The 25878-nt window shown below is 45.2% G+C and overlaps 1 protein-coding gene across 8 annotated transcripts in view; it reads left to right on the forward strand.

Moving 5' to 3' along the window:
• ABLIM3 (actin binding LIM protein family member 3) overlaps positions 1-25878 on the forward strand; it is a 147047-nt gene that overhangs the window by 66649 nt on the left and 54520 nt on the right. For 7 of the 8 annotated variants that reach the window (XR_014003838.1, XR_014003839.1, XR_014003840.1 and 4 more), the window contains exons 2-4: positions 18224-18364; positions 22083-22266; positions 25660-25772. Coding sequence is in view for 1 of the 8 variants with exons in the window: in XM_081178510.1 (XP_081034636.1) it covers positions 18224-18364; positions 22083-22266; positions 25660-25772 (438 nt within the window). In the remaining 7 variants the exon portion in view is untranslated. The remainder of the gene's footprint in view (positions 1-18223; positions 18365-22082; positions 22267-25659; positions 25773-25878) is intronic. The other variant, XR_014003841.1, reaches the window with a different exon arrangement.

Here is a 25878-nt window from a genome sequence, read left to right on the forward strand (position 1 = left end):
TGTGTGTGTGTAGGCAGCAGTTTTTGTTCTGCCCTGGGTTCATTGCTGTTAGTGCTGTTTCCATCACAGTTCAGCTTCTGCTAAAACCTGGAACTCATCTTTCTATCTGCAGTGGACTCAACTTCTTTAATTAACGTCATTTACGGTTTACTTAAGGTTTGAGGAGTAAAGCAACAACAACAACAACAACAACAATAATAATAATAATAATAATAATTTATTATTTATACCCCGCCCATCTGGCTGGGTTTCCCCAGCCACTCTGGGCGGCTTCCAAAAGAATATTAAAATACTGTGATACATTAAACATTAAAAGCTTCCCTAAACAGGGCTGCCTTCAGATGTCTTCTAAAAGTCTGGTAGTTGTTGTTCTCTTTGACATCTGGTGGGAGGGCGTTCCACAGGGAGGGCACCACTACCGAGAAGGCCCTCTGCCTGATTCCCTGTAACTTGGCTTCTCACAGTGAGGGAACCGCCAGAAGGCCCTCGGTGCTGGACCTCAGTGTCCGGGTAGAATGATGGAGGTGGAGACGCTCCTTCAGGTATACTGGACCGAGGGCGTTGCAACCCAGTTGCAAACACTACTCATATTTGCTTGCATGATTTCCATCTGAATGAATGTGCATATCATGAGAATATCCTTTCCTGTGGCCATTTCTGACCGAATTCTCCATCATCCCTAGCAGAAAGCTCTTTTTCATGGTTGTGCATATTTGCTGCTCTGCCCACCACAGGCCTGGGCCTCCCCTGTGCAGGTTCTGCTACTGTTAACCTTAAAAAGGTTTCCCACCCTCTGGCCTAGCATATGATTCCTTCTCTGGCCTTGCACGGTCTTGCACATCCACTCCCTTTCTCTGTAGCAGCAAGGTGGCTTGAATATGCTGGGGTTTAGTTTTTTTGTTCTCAGAATGAGAAGGTGAGCAGAATGCTAGCCGCGGTTTCTCAGGTCTGTTCCGCAGGATGGAAATTAAACAACAAAACCTGCCTTTGCCTAGTAGCCTTAAAGGTAATGGTAAAGGGACCCCTGAATATTAGGTCCAGTCGTGGCCGACTCTGGGGTTGCGGCGCTCATCTCGCTTTATTGACCAAGGGAGCCGGCGTACAGATTCTGGGTCATGTGGTCAGCATGACTAAGCCGCTCCTGGCGAACCAGAGCAGCACATGGAAACGCCGTTTACCTTCCCACCGGAGCGGTACCTATTTATCTACATGCTTTCAAACTGATAGGTTGGCAGGAGCAGGGACCGAGCAACGGGAGCTCACCCCCTCGCAGGGATTCGAACCACCGACCTTCCGATCAGCAAGTCCTAGGCTCTGTGGTTTAACCCACAGCGCGACCCACGTCCCTTACTCATTGGCAAAAGAGGAAAAGCATCACCCTGCAAAAACAGGACAAAAGAAACCACATATTTGCATAAAATGTACATATGCTAATTTATAGGTATAGATGTAAATCTAGAAATGAGTAGTATAATTTAAACAGAAATAACAATATATCTCACCATAGTGGGAGTGGGTGACTGGTGTCTCGGCCCAGCCTGCTCTGCAGGTGCTATTGATGGGCAGCTTCAAGGCCCTTTGCTGATCTCTCTTGTTAGGATTTTGGGTTTCTTGCTCTCCGTATGACAAGGTGAGCAGAAGATTAGCAACAACAGAATGCCTTAAAAGAGAGGACTGTCTTCTGTGCAGTAGGGCATATGCCGAACCTGGGTTAAAGAGCAAACATGGGCTCTTTTGCGATATGCAAATGTTGCAGTAGAGTCTAGCATAAGAATAAAATTATTCAGCCTGCCTCTCATGCATGTGTGGTGTGTGGAGAGGTCACTATTCCAAACACAGGGCGAGCAAATTATGCAGCAGGCTTCATCAGTGAGGGAGAGTCAGTGTTGTTGTTTAAAAGAAAAACTTGGAAATTTTTAACCCTTCTTCTACCTAGAAGCATAAATAAACAATGACATGCTTTTAACAGGAAAGGAGAAACTGCACAGAACAGGATCTTCTGGTCCCTCAGGTTACGTCAGGCTTATTTTTGCCCTCCTAGATTCACAGCAGCATTAAGTGATGATATTACATCATCTCCATCTAGACTAAACTGTTTTGGTCCTGCAGGGCAGCCCACAGGGTGAGACCACAAGGTGGGCCAGAACTTGCAGCACCATAGAGAGATCCAAGTGCATAAATTGCTCCAACAAAGGTCAAAAACAAACGGAATCCTTTTCAGTCTCTGTCCCCAGCCCACGTTCTCCTTGTGGAGAAGTTAGTTTCTTAAAGGGCCAACTCTCTGGTCTGAAGATGAGCACTTCTCGAATGCTCCATGGCCTCCTGCCTGGTGCATATCCTGCTCTGCTGGAAGATGCTTGTGAGGGTCCTCACTTTGGCTCTGCAAGTCCTGGTACTATAGGAGGTGGTTTGGTGGGCTCCTGTCCACTAGCCTCAAGCTCAATGATCTCCTGATCTTCAGCCTTTGGGAGAAGAGCATGCTGGGAAAATGTGACCAGAAAAGCCAGATTCCTGTGCTGTTATTAGGTGCATTTATTAAATGCTTTCTACACACATACACAAAATGCCTCAAAGCGACTTACAAAACCACAAAACACACAAAAGCTGACAAACATTTTTTATTTTTTTAATGCAATAAAGCAAGCTAGGTAGTAGTCAACTAAGTTTTAATCATAGTTGACCTATTGGCATTTATGGGCCTAATGTAGTTGCAATTAATTTCAGTTGGTTTACTCTGAGTAAAACCTAGCTGAAGACCACCCACTACAACTAAAATATAACTAAAGGCCATACAAAGGACAACTCCTCCTGCAACCTGAACCACCTCAGTAGTTGCCACCAGCCATTATATGCAGTTAACAGATATACCGGAAAGAAGAGGGATGTGTGATGAAGAAAATTGGTGGCTTTGCAAGGGTAATGAGGGCCTGAGGGACAACTTGAGACACCGGGTTCAAATGAGGGACATCTCTGACAACCAGGGACACTCGGGGAAGTCTGCTGTCTGTTTCATGTTCACCCACATTAAAATTTACCAGCGTTCTCTTTCCTTCTCTGGGGATAAACAGTCCATAGCCATCCTGATTTCATTGGAGGCCTCTGCCTTTGGCTGTCTCGCCACATCCCTCCTTTGCTGCTATTGGATATGTGACAATGCCTGCGCTGGCATCCGGCACTTTGGCTGCACCCGTGGCCTCTCCAACAGCATCCCTCCCCCATTGTTTGTTTTCCTTTGTCACACAGTGGGAGCTGACACAATGTGCTGGTGACAGCTATGGTGTCTGACAGCGGAAGGCAGGTGGAAGCAGTAACTGCTTGTGATCTAATTAGGGGATGCCGAGGGCCAGATATGAAGCAGCAGCACAGAAGCGCCAGCTTCTCTCCCTGCCTCCCCCCCCCCCCCAGATCCGCAGATGGCCCTAATGGGTGAGGTGTGAGGAGAAACTTAGCTTGGCCTTGTTGAAGGTTTGTGTTCACTAATGCATTTTCTTCAAAGCTGTTTCTAATTTCACCCAGCGCTGAAATTCAAAAGATGTAAGTGCCCAAACGAACCTTTTCCAGGGCCATTAGGTCTCCCCTTTTAAGAAGCTTTTATCACTACTCGGCCTGTTTGGGTTCACACTAACCCAGTCAGATGAACTGCTTCCAGTTCTCTCTCACAAAAATCTATTTGCCACCACGTCCTGAGGTCCCTTAAAGCCGTGCTCCCAGTTCTCCTGTTCTGTCCTGTGTCCTCACTTCCTTTGCCACTGTCGATATGTTTGAAGTTGAATCCAGATACCATGCTTTAACAAGGAAAGCAACGTCATGAAAAGAGCAAGGGAAAGGCCCCATCAAAGTATTGATCCACATGGCTAGTTACCTTCAGGCATGTTGGGGATCCCCGAGTCATGATATAGAGTTACCTCCTGGAAGGGGTGCGGGTGATATTCCTAGTCACCAGACTGAAGGCAGACTATTTATTTGGTTGGTTGGCATCTATCTGTCTCGGGAAATAATGGAAGAGAGTGTCTTGCGTTGTTTGTTTATTGCATTTATATATCACCTTGTCCTCCAAGGAGCTCAAGATGGTCACATGCTTCTCCAACTCTCTCTCCTATTTTATCCTCACAACAACCCTGCGAGGTGGGGTAAGGTTACGAGACAGTGACTGGCCCAAGGTCACATAGGAAGCTTCATGGCTGAGTAGGGATGCAAACCCGGGTCTCCCAGGTCCTAGTCCAACGCTCTGACCATTACATCACACTGGCTCTCTTACAACAGCTGTTAAGAAAGTTGGAAGGAGTTTGAGGGATGCATCACTTCTTGTAACCCATGCATTTAATAAGTTCATTTCTTCTTGTCAACTCTGGGACAGGTTTTTTGTTTGTTTGTTTTGGTTTTTTTTTTTAAAAAAAATGCAAGACCTGTTTTATGGAGAAAGTGAGATGATTGTACAAGCAGCCATCTCTCTTTCAATCTGCCTTTGACTTTTTGCAGATGAGAAAATGTCTTCTCCATTGTTCCTGCTCTGTTTAGCAACACATATATTTTGCCATGCCAATAAAGTAACAATGGTGGGCTAGACCTGATGTTAGATTGTTGTACAATGAAACTGTGGGTTCCCCTTCCAAGTCTTCCTTCTGAATGAGCACAACTTATGGGGTAGCTCAGTAGCTCAGTGGTACAACATTTGTCTTGCTTGCAGAAGGTCCCAGGTTCAAACCCTGGCAGGTAGGGCTGGGAATGACCTCCATCGAAATCCTGGAGAACTATTACCTGTCAGTGTAGACAACAGTGGGGTAGATGGGCCAGTGGCCTTACTCAGTAAAAGGCAGCTTCTTATATTCCATGCAAATGTTGGAAGTCTGTGTGTGTGTGTGTGTGTGTGTGTGTGTGTGTGTGTGTGTGTGATTTGGATGGTTGGAGAGATTTCTGAGCAGCTGAGACTAGAGGAGTGCCAGAAAGAAATCCCTGCAGCTGTTCCCCTGCTGGAGCCCTGAGTCAGTCAGCACCATGAGTCTGGCTGCACTGGCTTGATGGCAGCTTTTTCTCTGCTGGCTGTGAATTAGCCCTTTCCTGCATGCGCACAGAACCCTCCAAGGCTAGATTCTCAGCTGGTTAAGCCAGCTATGTGCCGGCTGCTGATGCCCTTTCCAGCCTCTCTCTTCTTGGCAGCAGACTGCTGTTTGAGTAACATTCACCTTTGTCTGGTGTTTGCACATCCCCACACATGAGTGCAGACATATCGGCTGGAGGCTGCCTGCTCTGGGGACCATCTGCTGCTTCGTAGATTGAGACTGACATGTGGGAGTCTTCTGCTGTCAGTGAAGACAATCTTATTGATGGATAAAAGGGAGAAGGGTTTGCATTATCTCTGTTCAGCAGTGCATTTGATACCCACTGCAAATAAGGCATTGGTATCTGGCCCAAGAGCATCCAAGAGTGACTACACATATCTTTGTACAGATTTCTTCCTGCACTTGTTTCTGGCCCTAGATGCACACACACGTGTGCAAATCTCAACAATAGCTTTGATTGTCTGTGAACAGTGGTCTGCTCTGCACTGACTAGTCCAGGGCTGTAGAGTCCTCTATAGAGAGATGTTTTAGAAGTATGCCCTTCCCTTTAAACAGGAAGCTCTCACACAGGAAATGAGGATTGGACCAGAAGAGAACAAGAGACCCATTCAGATATTCAGAATTGGAAAGTTAATGGATTGGGGATGGAGGATGGCAAGCTCTGCCCCATGACCTGTATGTGCTCTGTTAGCTGCCTGTGGAAGGCTCCTACATATACTGCTCTGGTGTTGCAAGACAGGATAGATAATCAGAGAGTCTTGTTCAATAATGTTATATTTGTGTTTGAAGTAAGGAAATGTGAAAAGCAGTTGCAAGCAACCATCTAGATGACAAGCGTGTATTTTGCCGCACATGCATGTGCCAGAAAGCTGCTTTTTGGGAATCTTGTAGATGTGCAGCACTTCTTTATGACCCATGTATGTGTTTCACACTCCCCCCCCCTTTAAGGGAACGTTTTCTGCAAGGAAAATGTAACATGAAATAGCCTTGAGCGCATCCTTCTTGCCATCTGTGTAGCAGAATAAAACAACAGAGGCAATCAGAGGCAATTCCTCAGCTGGATTGCTGATTTGCCAAATCTTAAGTGTGTGTGTGTGTGTGTGTGTATATTTGCGTGACACTTTAAAACTTTCGTAACAAATAAGAGTGACTTGAGTAGCATAGGATAACCAGATCTTCATTCCATTCAGTTATTGTTCCTTGGTTCTCTCGGTGTGCCCACGTTCTATTTTGTTTGCCTTCTGGTTTAACTTACAGAATGTCTAAAATTAATTTTGGAATTGGCACATGCACCACTTGCTGCAGTTTTCAGTTTCTGTCTCTTCTTCCTGTTTCTTATAGGTTACTGATATGCACCAACTTGTAGGCACCTTGAGTAAATCAGTACAGAAAATATCCTTGATGTGATTGCAGCAGACTTAGTTTTTGGAACTGTGATTTAATCAGGGTGCATATGAAGCTGTGTGGAAGGCAGGAGTAACCAATGTGGAGCCCCTGCCAATGTGGCCGATAGCCAGGGATTGTGGTCTAAAACATCTGTCAGGCACCATATTGGCCACCCTTGCTGTAATGAAATATATATATATATATAAAGATGGGAACTGACAAGACAATCCTATATTCCAAAATAAGTCCCATTGAATTCAATGAGGCTTACTTCCACTTAAGTGGGTCAGAATGAAGCCTGAAGTAAACTGTCCACATATAGCTCTGCAAAAAATAAAAATAAAAATGGAAGAGTGATAGGATCAGGTAACTTGGACACTACCAAATCCAAGGGAAAAATTGTCCTAGTTTGTTTTCTCAGTTTTTCACCAGCCAACTACAGACTAACTAGCTCAGCTATAGACTAACTAAACTAAGAAAATCTTGCTTTCTTTCAGCACACACATGCTTCTGATATTCTCTCTCTGTTGCCCCAGATTTGTCTTGAACCTTTATCCTCTGGATCACCTTATGCTTCTTGTCCTGACAGCCCCAGTTGCCTTGGATAACTGAGCTGCATACAGACAGCACTATATTCCATTTTCCAGATAGTTCCTTCCAGATAATTTCCATGATTTATGTGATCCATGCTGTAAAGACAAGTTCTAGAAGTTTCGTGGAATCTAGCAGAAGTTTGGTGCTTATTTCCATGTTGCTTACTTCCAGAAAAATTCATTTGCAACCCTGTAACCCTGGAAAATTGGAGGAGTTTCGCATTGTCATTTCATGTGACAAAATTGGGGGCAGTATTCCAGCATAAAGTTATTTCCATCCATTTAAAACATAGTACGACAAGACAGTATATTGATCAAAAAGCCACTGTTCCATAAGGCAACAGGTCATGTGACAGAAAGGATTGTTATAATCTTGGATACAACACTAGTATTATAATGAGGAAAACAAGCACAATTATCTCCACTTCTGAATGCAGCCTTTGTCTTTTAAAAAAATGCAGGCCAAAGAAGAAACACATTCACTAGGCTAGCTATGAGGCTTTTTCATATCCATAATGATCATGTTCATGAGGACAAATTTTATCCTTTCAACCAGATGGAAACAGCTTTAGATATACACTTACTACTCTTGAGAGTCCCATGGACTGCAAGAAGATCAAACCTATCCATTCTTAAGGAAATCAGCCCTGAGTGCTCACTGGAAGGGCAGATGAAGCTGAGGCTCCAATACTTTGGCCACCTCATGAGAAGAGAAAACTCCCGGGAAAAGACCCTGATGTTGGGAAAGATGGAGGGCACAGGGAGAAAGGGATGACAGAGGATGAGATGGCTGGACAGTGTTTGACCAAATTGCAGGAGGCAGTGGAAGACAGGAGTGCCTGGCGTGCTCTGGTCCATAGGGTCACAAAGAGTCGGACACGACTAAACCACTAAACAACAATGACAACACATGCAAAGCTTCTTCTTTCACATGTAGCACTTGGCAAAGGCACACAAAGATGAGTGCATGCATTTTGGATTCTCCTGATAAGCTGCAAGAAATTGCACATCATTGAAACTGGAGTGAGGTGAATTTTCATCAGTCACCATGGAGATATCTGGGAAGGAAGGGGATCTTCACAATCAAGCTCCCACCTGTTCAGAAAGAGGCTCTGTAATCAGCACTCATTAGCAATCTCCAGCTCTATAGCATTTCTAATGTGCTTATCAGCAGGACATTAATGTGCTAGACATCTGATCCAAGTTCATCGCCCAAACTCCGTCACAGCTATGCACTCCTTTAATTAAGATCTGGATTTATAGACAATCTCACCTGTGCACAGAGCCTTTCTGTTCCATTGACTAGAATGACTCAAGTTCTGACTAAGGCAGAACTTAGCCAACCTCACACAAGGATGAAGTTACAAGAAAGTGACTGCAGTTTTGTCTCTTGGTATTGACCCCCTAGCGAGGGTTTACAATCTGGGACTTGCACATGGCTGGCCATATGGCTAACAAGATCAAACACTTTACAAAGGCAGACTGGAAACAGGGAGCTGAAGTTGTGGGGCTGCAATATGCTCTAAATTAGTTTTACTTCCTTCTCTCACCCATTTTAACTATCTCTGCGCATAATCCTCTTTAGAGCCATTGTCTTTTTAGAGATGGTTTGCTTTCAGGATCCAATTGGACATAGTTATCTAGAAAAATTGCATCTCTCCTAGTGGATTTTTATGAACTGTCTGTGGGCTCTACTATATCACACTGTTTATCTCCTCACCTTTAAGTCCCTATTATAGGATCAAAGTAACTCATCATGCTAACAGCTGCTGTAATTTCTTAATCTATACCAAGCAACCATAAGAACACCAGATTCAATGCACTATTTAAATCAGCCAACAGTTATCTAAATATTTAGACACAATAGGCTAGAAAGCGTTCGTACAACCCAGTAAAATAGAGACAAGATTCGTTATAGTTTTATAATAGGATTTCAAATCCTTAAACCATATGACCATTCTAGATATTATACTGCCAAACAGAATGAAATGTTGCTGGCCAAGTTTTACATGCAGGGGCTTAACAAATGTTCGTTGTCAGCAAAAGAAAATGGAACAGCTAACAGGTAAAGTAGGGGGAACAGGAAGAAGGCCTTTCAATGAATGGAGAGACATCTGCACACCAGACATAGCTAGATTGCAGCAGGCAGAGCAATCCTAAATATGGGAAGCCAGCATTAGTTACCAGACCCCCCATGTCCCTATTTTCCAGGGACTGTCCTGGACTTTCAGGAGCCATCTCAATTTCTGATTTAATCCCAGAATGTCCCACTTTTCCTTAGGGTGTCCCTGTTTTTGTCAGTGAAATGTTGGAGGGAATGGAATAGGATGTCCTTATTTTTATTGGAGATATGTATGAGTTACACCCGCAGAATTAAGCTGGCATAAAGAGCCCCTCGGGAGATAAATGGCAAATGAGCTGGCCCCAGCCAGGTGCAGAGGAAAGAATCAGCAAAACACAGAGAGCTAGCTCCACGCTGGTATTACTATGGGAGCTATGGCCACCAGCACAGGGGAGACTTCCTAAAGGTTGTTATGGGGTGCATATGAACCAAGAGACCACTCAGGAATAACTTGTGGGAAGCAGCTTCAAATCACTCCCGCAAGGGGCAGTGCACGCACAAGGTCCCTTCCAGCCCTCACCACAGCAGCCAATCAGCAAGCGCATGCCACACACCACAGGCTTACCCACCACACACTCTGCCAGTCACACAGTCACATGCAGCAACACAACCGGATAAACAAACTAACGTGGAACATGCCACACATTGCACAACTCGCAAGCATCCCAACCCATTCCCCAAGACTTTTGATGGCACAAGATCTGCTGGGACTGCCTGAGTTTGCTACACCCTGGATGAGCGAGTTATGCTGTCTTATCTCCAGCTGAATTAGGGTTAGGGACTTATGCTGGCATAGCCTGGCTGAACAGCCAGCTAAACTGGAGATTAGCCAGATCCTAACTCGCTGATTCTGGCAGATCCAGGGTTAGGATTGTGCCCTAGGTGATCAATTATATAAATGCTGTAGTATGGGCCTCTTTTATTGTTTTGAGGCTCAGGCAAAACAGAGAAGACTGACCTATTTACGTAATTCCTCTGCTGCTGGAAGGGTGGCAGCTAATTACAGCTTGTAGGCAAGTGCATCCACCTACACTTGCATTCCCTGGGGAGATTCCAGTGGCGTGAGGAGGGAAAGCCCTTCATAGATACCTCAGCAGTGTGGTTCTCCAGCCATGCTCACACTTGAGAGCCAGTTGATGTAGTTCTGCATATATTAGGGGAAAGGCTGTGGGTGTTAGACTCGTAGAGCTATAGCTTAGTGGTTGAGCACAGGCTTTGCTAATTTCAATTCCTGGCATCTCCAGATGGGGCTAGGATTGTCTCCCGATTGAAACACCAGGGAGCCACTGCCAGTTATCATAACAGACCACCCTGGAGTAGATAGACTAATGGTCTGATTACTATGCCCCTCCTTTAACTTTCTTCTTTAAATAACTAGCCACGTAGTTTAAGCAGGTCTTCCAGAGCAGATGATCAAACAGCCCTTGAAATGCAGAGACCAACTAACCCAGGAGGTTTGGCTGATTATGAGAAAATAACTGATTCCCCCTCCCCATTAATTTCTTGGAAGTCCTACCTGGAAATATGGCAGTCCCACTTAGTGAGGGTGGCTTGCAGCTGCCAGAGCTGTCCTATGTACTACTCAAGAGTTGTACCCAAGGGCAAAAACTCTACCTGCCTGGAGGAGCCATGCCTCTGTAAAACCTACAGTGCAATTTATTCCCTGGCCTTGGCAACTGCCACACAGTGTGGATTTTTCTGAGAGGATGATTTACAGGCCAATTACTGCAGGAAATGTGCAGAGATTAATGTGATTAATCATTCGTTTGTTCCCATCATCGCATGAAAGGAGTGGGAGGAGCAGTTGCAAAGGTGGGTAGTCTGCCTGGGGAGCGAAGTGCTTGCCCAATGAGCCAGTTTTTGAAGAGAGGCTGTCAAATCAAATGCCGCCTTGCGATTATGCTGCCAGCCTCTTGCTGGTATACAAGCACCATGCACACTGACTAGGATGCACTGCCATGCTCCGCTGTATACATTCATCCAGCCATACATGCTTCAGATGCTGCCACCAAGATCCCCACATCTTCTGTATGCCAGTGTGGTCACATCCATCGAAACATGCCAGCTCCTTTCACCCTCCAGCCATGCGGTAAAGCTGCCACGCATCACCTACACCCAATGCGCTAAATGCTTGCCGGTACACGAAGACTGCTTTGCATTCCTATCGCATCCTTCACCTGTGCCTCCTCAAAGCACTTCGCAAAAATTAATTACAGGTAGTTAATTAGATCAAGCTGTTCTGTACCCCTGTGAGAGCAGATAACTCAAAGATGCCAACACGTCACCCAGGGACGGAATTATAAAGCGGGTGCTTGCACTGGGAGGCTTGCAGTGATGTGTTTTTAATGGTGATCTATAACTTCCAGTTTGCATTAGTCCGGAGCACGGGACACGGCTGTTACGTGTGGCAGTGGTCAAGTAGAAAGTGGGCAATGGCTGGAAGTCAAAAGGACCAATGGGGATGTGGTCATAATATCAGGCATTGGTTTCTTCCTCTTCCTTGGACCCCACCCTCCATCTGCTGCAGCTACGTGTTGTCTTCAGCAGGGCTTAACATACTTACACCCACACGTCTGCATTGCATCCAGCTCAGGGCATTCAGTCATAAGCTAGATTCTAGCTAAATGATGCAACTCGACCCCTCCCATCCATCCAGTATACTAGTTATTATGGTCACTTCCACACTCTTACACCACTCTAACAGCCTTAGCTTTCATCAAAGAATCCTGGGTGCTGTTGTTGGTTAAGAGTGTTGGGAATTATAGCTTTGGTGGGGGGGTGTTTTAACAATTTTCAACACCCTTTCCAAACTACAGGTCCCAGGAACCTTTGTGGGGAAGCCATAACTGTTAAAGTGGTGTGAGAATGTTTTAATGTATGGTGTAGATGTGGTCTATAGTCTGTTTTTGGCCGGATCCCTTAAACTACCTTGTGCACACTCTTTTGATTACACTTTTGCACCAGTTAATACATTGAGAAAGGTAGTCAGGGTTTGCTTTTGTCATAACCACAAGTAAGTCTATAGATCCCTCCTCATGAGAACCACTTCTGTCTGCTGCTGCTGTGGTTTGTAGATACTTTATATCGGGCATTTAGGAGATTCTCATGCACGACATTTATACTAGATTTAGCAACTTAAGTCAGCTGTCATGCCTCTAGGTCAGTAAATAGACAGGATTATGTTAGACACTTCCTTCATTTCAGAACTCAAATCTACTGCCTCTGGCACTCTGGGTACCATTCCACATGCCGTACTCTGTGATTCTAAACTTAATGGCTCACAGCTCCATGCATTATGGTTGCTGCATGAAATGCTGGAATTATACCACTGTCTTCTGCAAGAAACATGTCTAAGTGGAGATGCCACAAACACATCTTTAAACACCCATGTATATGCATCTTGGAAACCTGGCTGGTGTCAGGGTTTGCAAATGCAGGTGCATGAGTGTTTGAAGATGTGTGTGTGTGTGTGTGTGTGTGAGAGAGAGAGAGAGAGAGAGAGAGAGAGAGAGAGAGAGAGAGAGGTGGGGAGAGACAGAGACAGAAAAAGGGAGATTCCGCCCTGGTTTTCTATCTCTTTTTTCCAAAGAGGTAGCTGTATTCAGTCTGTTGTATCAAAATATAGGAACATAAGAACTCAATTGCATTAGACTATTGGCCCATCCAGCTCAGTATTGTCTACACATTGACTGGCAGTAGCTCTCCAGGATTTCAGACACAGGGTCTCTCCCAACCCTACCTGGAAATGCAAGTGATTGAATTTTGGACCATCTGCATAATAATAATACAAAGCAGATGTTCTAACACTGATCTATGGTCCACACAGAGTATAACACCGCCATAATTCTTGACACAGAGTGCCTACAGAACGCTCTCCTTTTTGAAATGCAACATCCCATTTTACCAAAGAAATATTGTTCATGAATGCAACAGTAAATTACCACACGGACACCCACAGCTGCAGGTTAATGAGCACAGCAAGATAAAGAACCCTCAGGCTATTTTACCACAAGTGCTAAACCCCTCAAAGTCCAATATTTGTGATATCTGTTCTGCCTTTTTGCATTATAAAGTGTCTATAATCAAGACACTTGCCATTTACCTGGGGTGGGAGGTAGGGAGGTGACAGTGTAGGGCCATTAGTTCTGACTCAGTACTTTTCTGCATGTATAATAATCTTTTTCATCGCCCCAACAGTCTCCTTCTCCCAATGGCCTCTATGTTTAATTGACACAGATTGCTCCTCCACCAATCACAGCTGCCTCTGGCAGAACACAGCAGGTATTAGCCAAGAAGGAGTCAAGGAGATAAGAGCTCAGAGAATGCAGCAGGGCTTGCTGGGAAGATCCCTGCTCAAGTACGCAGGAATAACACCATGATGATAAGCAAAATGGAAATGTCATCTTTGATGGCCAAGTGACGGCTAGAGACCTTCAGCTTTAGCTTGTCTCCTCCGAAAGCAAAGGCTCACAATCAAATTTTGCTACTGTTGTAGGGTCAGAGATGACAGGGGGGGGAAAATGTGTGCCACCTGTAAAACTCATAATTGCTGCATGTTGCACATGGCTTTTTCACTTGGCACTGAAAAATTCAGGCCAAATACAGGGCTCTGAGGCTCCCATGGAGAATGTGCCATCATTCATTGTCGCTGGGACCAAGCAACATTTCCAGCACAATCAATACAGTACAAAGTTTAATATAAGGGTATGGCAAAATAAAATATGCTATTTTCCCCTTGAGGTTTCCCTCCAGTTATTGAACATGTTTAGCTTTTGCACATGAAGAGAGAAACCAGCAAAAGCTAGAAGAGTATGTTACATTACATACACACAAGCTTCCTTGCGGCAGGTTATCCCTGGGCATCGCTTATGAAGATCAATGCCATCATGTTGGCGAGAGTACCCTCTATCCAATCTCTTCCCATTTTTGGTGGCTACTGATAGGTCCCTGGAAATTCACAATACATGGGCAACAATCCGTGCAACAAGAAGCTGTTTGGGTGGCATCCCTACAGCACCTTGGATATGTGTTTTGGCCTTAAACAGAGCTGGCTCTCCCATTAGGCCGAGTGAGGCATATGCCTCAGGAGGCGAATTTTGGACATCATGGAAGGTCAGCAGTTTCTCAGTTATTTAATTTATTGCTTCATTTTTATTATCAGGCAGTAGTAGAGGTGCTTGTGGGGTCTTCTGCAGAAGATACCTAAATACATTGGCTGGTCTTGGGGACTGTGCACCCTGGTTTACAGGAGGATGCCTCTTACTGCTCTGCCTGAGACACTAAAACATCTTGGAGATATAACATCTCTGTGAGTAAACTGGAAGGACCATAGCCGAGTTGTCTTATGGAGCTCCTCTGTCTGCTGTTTTTCCCTCTGCCTACTCATCACTGAGAACATTGAGTGAAACAAGGGTTTGGAAATGCATCAAACTCCACTGGCTACTCTGCCCCAGCTACGACTCCCTGGAATTATACCAGAGAGAACAGTACTCCATGTATTCCTTTGCATTGGTGCAGAAAGAGCACCAATGCATTAATGATGATGAGATGAGGTGAACTTGGCTTTAATTTCTTGCTAAGTAAGCACGTCTCCTTCAGGCAGGAGTGAACCACTGAGAGATTAAGGCATTCCACTGGGCTTTTCCCTCCCCCCTGCCCCGTTCCTCTCGTTGCTGCAAGGTTCCTAATGCTACTTACATTATTACTGGATTATTTTGGCGTAATGAGCTTGGCCCTGATCGACTGTCCCTCTGCAAAGGAGCAAGGCAATGCCTGTAATGCTCTTACATAGGGGCAAGGAGGAGTGGCAAACTCCTGGGAAACAATTGCAGAAAGAGGAAAACAATGCCAGTCACATAAATGAGGGGGAATTCCAACAAGAGCCTTGGGTTAATCAATCCTGAACTTGGAAATAACTTCTTTAATGCTGAGCAGAGATAAGAGAAAGCAGGAAAGTACAGATCCTGTGGTTAGATCTCATCAAGTTTCTTCTGCAGAAACAGGACTTTCTGTTGGGAGATAAGAGTCACAGCTACAGCCCTGCCATTTAATTGAAGTCTGCAGCCCATGCTTCATTCCCCCCCCTCCCTGCACCCCCAATACCTCTCCTTATCATGCTCAGTCCTCTTATATTTTCAGGCACTGAGCTCACCAGCCTGGTGACAGGTTGCTATGGACACCGAGAAGTTTCCCTAGAGACCAGAAGCCCATAATAATTGAAGGCAAAATCATCCAGAGCAGATTTTTTGATTTTTTTTGTATGAATGTTTGTTTAAATATTGATTAATTCCTTGACCCCCCCAAACCCCTCATCTTTGCTTGTAAAAGGATGTCTGGTGCTCTCTGGTTCTATCTGAATGTCTGGATGATTCTTTGTTCTCAGTGTGGAAAGTGGGCACTGGACAAGTAGTAGACTACTGTACTTCCTGGCCGCACTGAAATCCTGTACAAAATATGGTTGTGATATCCCATTTTGCTATTTTATTTATGTATTTATTTAGGAATTTATGTGCCACCTTCCAGAGCAGAGTTTTCTTAAGGTGGTTTATGTCAAAAACATTTGTACAGTACATAGGAACACAGGAAGTCTCCATATAATGAGTCAGACCATTGGTTCATCTATCTCAGTGTTATCTACACAAAGGGTAGCCAATGTGGTACCCTTCAGATGTTGTGGACACTAGTTCTCATCAGCCTCAGCATCCCCCCCCCCAATGTTCTACTGATGAAAATCAGGATGTGCATCTTTTCGTGCTGCACTGCCATGCGAGCCAGCTGACTCAAGCGAGCACAGCACAGAAAGACATATGCAAGTGCCAGTGCCAACTGCAAGCACCAGCTCATCCTCCTCCCTGAGCTTGTCAGCAGTGGCAATGGTGGAGCGGGAAAACTGGACATTCCAGGGTCCCATCAGAAGCTAAGATGTCTTCTGTAATTCCAAGATGTCCTGGGAAAATCAGGACAGTTGAGGACTATGTGTTAGCCAGCATGGCTAGTTGACATGAGTGATGGGAAGTATTGTCCAACAACATTTGGAGGCCATTGAGTTGGCTAGTCCTGGTCTACACTGACCAACAGAGTCTCCCCGGGGTATTAGGCAGTGGCCATTTCCAGCCCTACCTAGAGATATCAGGAATTGTACCTGGGACCCTCTGCATGCAAACTATGTGCTCTTTCACTGAGCTGCAGCTCTTCCACACCTTCTATCCCTATATTTATCCATCAGGCAAAATGATCCAAGGAACTTAAGAGTCTGAATTCCAAGAGAGGGGCCACTGAAAGGCTAGCAAGTAGTGGGCATGAAAAGCGCAGCTTTGCATACTTTGGCTTTGTTTCAGCTGAGAAAGAAGGAGAAAAGACCTTCATGGAGGAAAGTGGGCTGTTAAGGAGGCATCTGAAGGGAGAGCGGTGGAGGGGGAGGTGACACCATGGGAATGTTCTGGGAGGGAGTTCTAGGGGAAAGGAAAAGGGAGCAAGAGAGAATGGACAGCAGAGTTGTGGAAGGAAGCAGGAGATGGTGGTTGGAGGAATAAAGATTAGAGCCAGGAACATGTCAGGAAACGAGGACAGAAATAAATGGCTGCAGAGGCCTTTGTAGTTCAGGACCAGAAATTAGTGGTTGATGCAGAAAGAGATGCAAAGCCACTCAATTGATTTGTGGGTATGTCTGAGCTCATATGAAGGGAGTATCGCAGTCTGTTTTAGGGGATCCATGGGAAAAAGATGCTTCTGTTGCAGGCATGTTGAATGAGCAATCACATCACAGTATTTTGTCAACGTTTACAGCGTTTTCCTATAGAAAGCACTTCTACTGAAATTGCTGGCGCTGTGTAGACTAGACTGTTGTGGGCACCTATGGGTTAATGCCCAATGACATTGCTGCACTCCCTACCCCACCCTCCTCAGTGCTGTTTGAGGAATTGTTATATCTTTTCCCCTTAGTAGTCGCTTGCAGGCTATGCACTCTCCCTCTGTAGCACAGGAGTGCACATCTCACAGAGAGGGTGTTTGTGCATGTGAATTTTGCAACTTTGTTTTATACTTGCAAAGTGCTTAGAAGTTACCTGGAAAATTAAGTAGGGTATAAATAAAGTCAAAATGTGCCAAATAATTTTTTTTTAAAGCTTACCTGTTTACAAGAAGGGAATCATCCCTGAGAGCAAAGTTAACCTCTACTACCATTACATGGCAAAAGATAGATATACTACTGGTACTGTATACTCCCTAATAAGAGCATGCTTTGGGGTTGTGGGAAGTTGGTTATGTTGGTTATGTTGACAGACCCTCCGTGGTCTGCAGAATACATAGTTTTGCTGAACAAGCATCAAAGAAAGAGAAACAGATGTAGAGAAAACTATTCCCTTTGCAAGGGCGCTCTGCAAGATTCAGAAGGGTTAGGAAGCCCTTATCTCTCAATCCATTCTCCAGGGGGTCTCGGCCGTCTACTGCCTACTTTGAAAGGGCTCAGAGACAGATAAATCAGATGCTTCCCTGGAGAATTCTCAGGGTCTAGTAGTCAGACTAACCTTGACAAATCTGACCTTCACTTTTGATGTGAGAATTCCCCGGAGAACTCAGAATCTCTTTGGAAAGGCAGCCCTCTTCAAGAATGTCTAGATCCTATGGTCTTTCTTCCCCTGCCTCCACCCTCAAGCAGTGTTGCCTTAAACTGTGCACCAATATCAAGCATTTTACACACACACACATCCATTCATGAAGCGATAGATGCGGGGGGGGGGGGTGAAGAAAGAGCTCCACCCCAAGCTGCTTTACTGAATGTTGAAATTCTGACTGACTAGAGGTGCAGAGCTGAGGCCCATATTTTGCATAAGAATGGGAGAGAATTTTGATCTGTTTGCTTTTTAAAAAAATGCAAATCCACTTAATTTGCACTTCCCGAAACAATATGTGAAATGAAACACCAACCTGCACTAGGCCCTATAGCTTGCACAGTAAACTCTGCAAGGAAAGAAATCGGCTCATGTATTTATCTAAGCTGGCTGTTCTTGACTATCCGTCTTCCTGCATGCTTGCTAACAAGCTCTGCCTTTTCTATTCCCCAGCAGTTCCTTTCCAGCAAAACCCGTACAACCCTGGGGGCCGTCCCACCATCATCCACTGTTATCGCTGCGGAGATACGTGTAAAGGGGAGGTGGTGCGTGTCCAGAGCAATCACTTCCACATCAGATGCTTCACCTGCCAAGGTAAGTGGTTTGGGGGATGACTAGCTGCCTTGTTCAAAAAGGACACAAAGGTTAGAGTCAGGCATTTCTCCCCATTCTAAAGGGTTAGCCCTTTGCCTTGTCACAAGCGAATGCAATGTTCAGTTTAGCATTTAAGAGACACTCAACACTTGTCCGAAGCTTATGGATTCACTGTGTCCATTTACTGATTGTGACAATGAGGAAAGGCAAAGAACATACCCTCCAACAGTGGTAACCCGAGGTACCACTATAAGTTTATTTTTGTCCAAGGGAGAGTCTACGAGAGGTGATGGACTCCCCTTTCTTAGAGCTTTTTAAGCAGAGGTTGGATGGCCATCTGTCATGGATGCGTTAGCTGACATTCCTGCATTGCAGGGGGTTGGACTAGATGACCATTGGGGTCCCTTCCAACTCTTAAGATTCTATGATTCTATGATTTGGACCCTGCCCATCAGACTGGGTTGCCCCAACCACTCTGTGTGGTTTCCAACATATATAAAAATAAAATAAAACATTAAGCATTATAAAAATTACCTATACAGGGCTGCCTTGAGATGGCTCTGGGGTCACATAACTGCATACCCTCCAACATTTCTCCAACAAAAATAGGGACATCCTGAGGAAAAGCAGGACATTCCAGGATCAAATCAGAAACCGAGATGGCTGCTGTAAATCTGGAACTATCCCTGGAAAATAGGGACACTTGGAGGGTTTGAAAGAATGCTGCAGTCTTCCAATCAGATATTTTTGCATTAGGGCTAGAGCTGAAGCTGATATTTGCAAATATTGGAAAGTTGCCAGATGTTTCTATTTTGCTATTATTTATTTTTGTTAATGAGAGATTGAAGAGAGAAAAAGGCACATGCACTTTGAACATTTTGCAGGGATTCAGTGGTAAAATGCAAAGCCTCTCTTGAAGGCCTTTTTGTACTTTTATGCCAGACATAAACAAAAGTGAAGTGCTGGACACAGTGCGGAAAACTTGCTTCTTCCCCTTAAATATTAAAGAGGTGCCATATTTTGGTGCCTATTGAAAACTTTACTCTTCCAAAAGGCCTTTAAAGTTGAGCTCTTCCCCAGTAAGCATCTGTACTGAGATTGTTTTAAAGATGCTCTTAAGATATATGCATTGCTCTATCACTCGTTTGCCACCCTGGGATCCTTCGGAAGGGTGAGCCATAAATTTAATCAATTAATTAAATAAAATAAATTGTGGAAAACAGTAAGAGTGGGAATTAACAGGGTGCCTTATCTAGCTCTAACAATTCCCACTGTAAAATTTATAGATCCGGTTACTGCCCCTTCATAAGAGCAGCTGTTTCAATAACTGCATTAAGGAGCCCTTTCGCATCCGTTCTGGGCCATTAAGTTTTACAACATCTCAGCGTTGCTCCTCCCCAGCCACCCTTCCATCCGCAGGGCAAGGATGAGCTGAAGTATTTCCCAACACACACATCTCAGAAGAACTCAGCATGGGCTCAGAACATGCTGAAGCAATGGGCTCTGAACACGCCTGTCCTGCTGCCCACTCCAAACCTCTGAACATTTGTGTGCGGAGCTCATATAGAAAATGGCTCCTAAGAAAACTTGTTAATGGGTCTAAGATAAGGTGAGAACGCAGGAATTACAGGGGCTGTGCAGTCCCTTGTTCCATCATCAAGACTAAGAGCAGTGTGTGGTTCACCAGGTTTCAAACAGCAAATCTAGACAAGGCATCACAGCCTTCAGGATAAGAGGGAATCAAGCAAGTCTACATGCTCTCATATTCACCTGCCAGCAGGGCCAGTTTGAGATCTTTTGGAACCTGAGGCAAGAGGTGCCACTGACCTCCCCCTAAATCCGGACCTGTGTCTGGCAGGGTGGAAGGAAACCAGTGCCATTGCAGCTCCCAGGTTTCAGCTTTTGGCTGCATCTTCCGTTTGCCAGAAGCTGAGTTGGAAGCTGCCGCGAAGGCCAGATTGGGATCTCCTGCCCTCTACGGAGCATGTCGTCCAAGGCGACTCACTTCATGTGCACAGCCATACTAGGGCAGCACTCTATCTTAGGACTGCAGGGCAAACTGCAGGGCACACCTTTCCAGCCACTTTCCACCAATCAGAATTTCTTCCCTTCACAGAGCTACAATTCCCAGAGTTCATTGTGAAGAGGGATTGATTGTTCAGCCCCTCTGGGATTTGTAGCTCTGTGAGGGGAATGAGGTCTCCTAACAATTCTCAGCACCAGAATTATTTGGGGAAAGCCATGACTGTTTAAAATGGTACCATAGTGCATTCAAATGTATGCTGTGGATGTGGTCCTTCACAACCACATCAAAAAGATGCAGTCCAAAGCCATAGGTCAAATCTTCCCCTTCTTTCCATAAGTCTAGGTGTGTGTGTGTGTGTCTTTGGTAAGTGAGCCATTTGTCCATTTCATGACAAGTTTCGCTCAGTCACCTCACAGGGCGATTAGGAAGACAGGGAATGCCACTGCCTATGTTTTCCATTCTCTCTTGTGGTTGTTGCAGCAGCCACCACTAATGATACGATGCCCCAGCGTCACGCTGAGAAGCAGGATGGATGGCATGAATCTCCTGTTGCCTGAACAGAGGTCAGACTTCCCTCTGCCAGGCTGCTCTGCCCAGGTACCCTCTTGCTGTCTGCTAATTCCCAATTAAAGAAGGCAAAGTCTGTTGCCGTCATGCACCGAGGCTCACAGACAATTTCCCAAAGCAGCAGCCAAGCGCTCTCTCTCAGCAGGGCACAAATCTCCCCAAAACAGGCCTGTCTGCTTTCTCTCTCTCTCTTTTTATCCTGGACCTTGCCAGCAACCCAACAGTGACATCTTGTGGGGCTTGGCCCTTTAATTAGTTTTGTTGGGTTTAAAGGGTAGGCACCCTGAAGAACGAACACATCCAAACTACCCAAGGAAACATTCTCAGGCTTGCTTTCCCAACTCAGTGTCCTTGCTCTGACCAAGGAACGTTCCTTCTATCAGTGCACCCCCAACTCTGTTGTAGCACCTCACGCAAGCTCTTTAAAACAGGGCAGTCAGACGTTGGACTTGTGGGGCCCGCTTTGCTTTTTGCTCAGAACCTCAGGATCTACCAAACATAGTCCCGCACGAAAGAAACACATTAAAGAACAGGAATTAAGGAACAAGCTGTGCCTGAGCACGTTCTGAGCCTTCCGAGTATCAGAACTGCATTGAGCTCATTGTCCTTTCACATAAAAGTCCTTGCTTCATTTCAGCTGCCTAATTTAGAAGGGAAAAGTCAGCCTGTTGTTGCTGTTATATATTTGGGAGTAAGCAACCTGTTGACCTAAACAAAAAATCCTCCTTGTTGTTTTTAAAGAACTGGATAGTTCAACTGGTTAAAGCGTAGGGCTGATAATGCTAGGATTGCAGGTTCAGTCCCCATATAGGACAGCTGCATCTTCATGCATCACCAGGGTTGAACTAGATGATCCTCAGGGTCCTTTCTAACTCTACAATAATGTGATTCTATACTGCAAATCACTGAGTGAGTGTGTGTGTGTGTGTGTGTGTGTGTGTGTGTGTGAGAGAGAGAGAGAGAGAGAGAGAGAGAGAGAGAGAGAGAGAGAGAGAGAGAGAGAGATGGACTAGTATAGCCTGGTCTACCTTCTGCCCATCCCTGCTTTAGAAGAAAAGGTCAGCTTTGGGAAAGATAACTGACAGGCTGACCCTTCTCTGTCTGTGTGTGCTTCCCCCTCTGCAGTGTGTGGCTGTGACCTAGCTCAGTCCGGCTTCTTCTTTAAAAACGGGGAGTACATCTGCACCCATGACTACCAGAAGCTCTATGGCACTCGTTGTGATAGCTGCCAAGACTTCATCACGGGAGAGGTGATCTCAGCTTTGGGCCGGACCTACCACCCAAAGTGCTTTGTCTGCAGCATGTGCAGGTGAGTGGGATGTTTGGCTGTGATTGTGGGCAACCCATTCATAAGTGAGAACCCCGAACAGAAAGCCTGAGGTGCTTGAACCCACATGGTGGGGTGTGCAGATATGGCATGGTAGAAACTTGCTCTATGCCGCACCTCCTTTTCTTACACCTTGGGGAGTGCCAGGGCAATGAAAGGTGATATTTTCTTAAAGCATGAGGCAGCACAGCCTGGTTGGAAGATGCCTGCGTTCTTCACAATGACAAAAAGCTGTACATGCGTTGGGCTCATTTCTCTAAAATAATATAAAATAAAATATCTATACATACTCTCAGAACAGTGGGTATCTGCACATTCAAAAGTACATACTTGCATGATGTGTCATTAGGCAATAACTGGTTCTATGACATATTATTGTGCCACACTGGCAGGATCAAGAGCATGTCAAGCAAAAGAGGGGTTAATTCTGGCAGTCAGAATCATTAGCCTGAGGGTGGATGGATGGTCCTGCAACTGGGGAGGGGGGATTAGTAATCTCCCAAGGGAATGGGGAAGCTACTGTGGGGGCTATGAACTCTTCTAGGTCTCAGATATACTCTGGAGGGACAGGTCTATTAATTTGTCATTCTTAGTGTTGGGAGTGCATTAGGAGAGCATTAAAATGAAAGATGGAGCGAGGGTGAGTGACAGGAAAAGCTAGTCTTTAATTGGCCACACTAGCTGTGCAGCACACACACACACACACACACACGTCACTGCCACCACCATTGCTGTGGTCTGCTGGAAGGAATCACATAGCAATGTTGGCACCCACACAATATTTTCCCTTCAAGCATTGCCAGGAAAGGTGTAAAAGCAGCTATGACACCACTGGCAATGTATACGTTGTCCCAGGATTGTGAGACAACAGATTCAACAAGCCACGGTTTGGTGTAAGTGTACATCAAGATGGACATTGGGCACAAGTTGATCAAGGTGGATCTGCTGCTCAGATATGGGCTGCACACACATCATACATTTAAAGCACATGGCTTCCCACAAAGAATAATGGGAACTGTAGTTTACCCCCACAAAGATCTACACTTCCCAACACCCTTAACAAACTGCAGTTCCCAGAATCCTTTGGGGAAGCCATGTGCTTTAAATGTAACTCTTGAGGAGATCAAGGTCGTACATACAGTTTGGAAAGCCCTGTCTCACTTTGGCATGCTGTGGGTCACTTTCCAAAGACAGCTTCAGCCTCTTCTGTTCAGCTGTCATAGTGGCACTGGTGATTTGAGACCCCTGGTGCCTGACAGTCTGTAACTTTACCTCTATATATATACAGCTTCTTTTGCTTAAAACTTGATGGGATGGGGATCACTGCTTCCACCTATGAGAAACAGATCAACCATCCTGATCCCAGACTACAAAACTGGCATTCTCTAGAGGTCCTATGCCACCCAATATATTTGTTCTCCAGGGTGATTAACTATTCAGTTAAACTGAAATTAATCCAAGCATGTAATGTTCAGGGTATGTTAACACATACAGCTTTGTTTGTATAGACCAGGTGTGCAGGTCTTTCCCTTCTCCTCAATGGCATATCCTTTGCTGCAAGCTATATTCCCCACTTTCCCCCAATTACTTTTCCCAAATGCCTGTTTGATTGCTTGTGTCTTTATAGACAGGAGCACTTGCTCTGCATTCTTCGACACGTGCAAAATCCCATCTTTTCCTCTCAGGATACTGAAATCTGATGAACTGCTGCTGTATTCTTGCAGTCACCAGCCAAATTAGAATCCTTGCTTCACCTATATACATGGGTAGAGGTGGAATTACTTACGATTGTGCTCCTTTTTATCTTTTACTATCTTGAGTGTAAATAGAACAGGGCAGTTAAAGTGTACTAACCCTTTTGAATGATCCTCTGTAAAAGGATCTCTGAGAACAGCTTCCATTGTAATATTTCCACAGTTCCTCTTGGGGTGTTCAGAACCATTGAGTATCTTCATGACTTAAACAAACAGGAAAGAGCAGGCGAAAGTGAACCGAGCTACTACCACAGGCATTCTCAAATCCACGATGAAGCAACTTTCATAGCTGCTGCTTCACAGGAGCTAAATTGACTATACAAACATGCACCCAGATTGTGAATCCGCAGGGAGTTAGCATGGTGTGAGTGTGTAGCTAAAGGGGCAGAGGAAGGAGGGTGCGATGGAGGCAAGTCACCCCGGGTGTCACCACTGAGGAGGGGTGACAAAATGGTGGGCGGCACTCACCACGGGGCCTGCAGCATGCCTGAGCCACGCAAGGCGGCTGAGTGAGAGGAGGCAGGCAGACTCTGGAGGCCCCACAGAGCATCCTGTCCTGGCTCGCCCCACCCCATGGGTGGCTCGCCCTGCCCCCAGGTGCAGGACACACACGCCGCCCCAGGCAACATCGGCTTGGCAGTCATTGCTGTTATTATAGGGGTCATGGCACATCTCATCCCCCCTCCCTGCAACTTCCTTTTATTTGTAGGTGTTGTGGGAGGGGGGAAGGAGCCCAAGGGAGGGGAACCTTTCCTTTTGTCTCATAACATGAAGGACTCCTGATAACTCCTTGCATGACACATTGGCCATTCTAGAAGCAGAGGGAGTGCTTCTTTTCACATGCCTTCTGCCTACGTGTGTGAGGTCTCCCAAATTATAGTTGAAGTTGATGCCTGTGTGTTCCCACTCACTGACTTTTCTACATTGAGTTTTCTGCACATACTTCTCTGTTTTCTGCATATGCAGATAAGAGCATTGCTAGTTCTGCAATATTCATTTTTTTCTGTTAAAAAAAATAAGACTTTCATGGTTGTGAACCAAATATTGATATTTGAATTGAAATGTTCAGATGTGTTATAAGGATCATGAAATCTGTCGCTATAATATTTGATGTTAAGCCATTGGTTCTGCTCAGTTGCAGAAGCAATGAGAATGATATTAACTGTACTACTTTCTAGTGTGACTCTGGAACTTTTTTTAAAAAGAAGGGAAGTAGGGTATAAAGGAAGACAACAAAATGACAGAGATGTTGAAGGGGGAAATAGGAGATGCCTGGGATAACCCATGGGGAACACAACAAATTGGCCTGTCCCAGAATTTTAGTAATACTGCAACACAGGGGGAGATTGAGAATGGAGCAATGTCCCTTTTTTCTAATTAAAATTTTCAATACCATGTTCAAAAGCAACATACAGAGGAGGGGGGAACAAAGCTTAAAAATAAAAGAAAAACAGAGGAAGCAATAGCGAGTGCTGGAGATAGCTTGAAGAGGCATAGATCCAATGATGGGTGTGAGGTGCTATAGAAGAAGAAGAACTAGCAAACCGGCAAAGGGGATCCATAGGTATCTGAAGTCCTACAGAGTATTTGTGATGTTTTCTTGGGTTCACCTTTCTTTCAGGAAGCCGTTCCCCATTGGAGACAAAGTCACATTCAGTGGCAAGGACTGCGTTTGCCAAACCTGCTCCCATTCACTGATCAGCAACAAACCCATCAAGATTCATGGACCAAGCCGTAAGTTCAGCAGCCCCTACCTCATTATTTTTATACTTTGCCAGTAAATGTGTAGAGATCCTCCATCTGATGTGAACCCTTGAGATTCTCCCCAGGCTGTACATCT

This window comes from Podarcis bocagei (genome assembly GCF_964188305.1).
Source record: "Podarcis bocagei genome assembly, chromosome: 2".
Classification (NCBI taxonomy): Eukaryota; Metazoa; Chordata; class Lepidosauria; order Squamata; family Lacertidae; genus Podarcis; species Podarcis bocagei.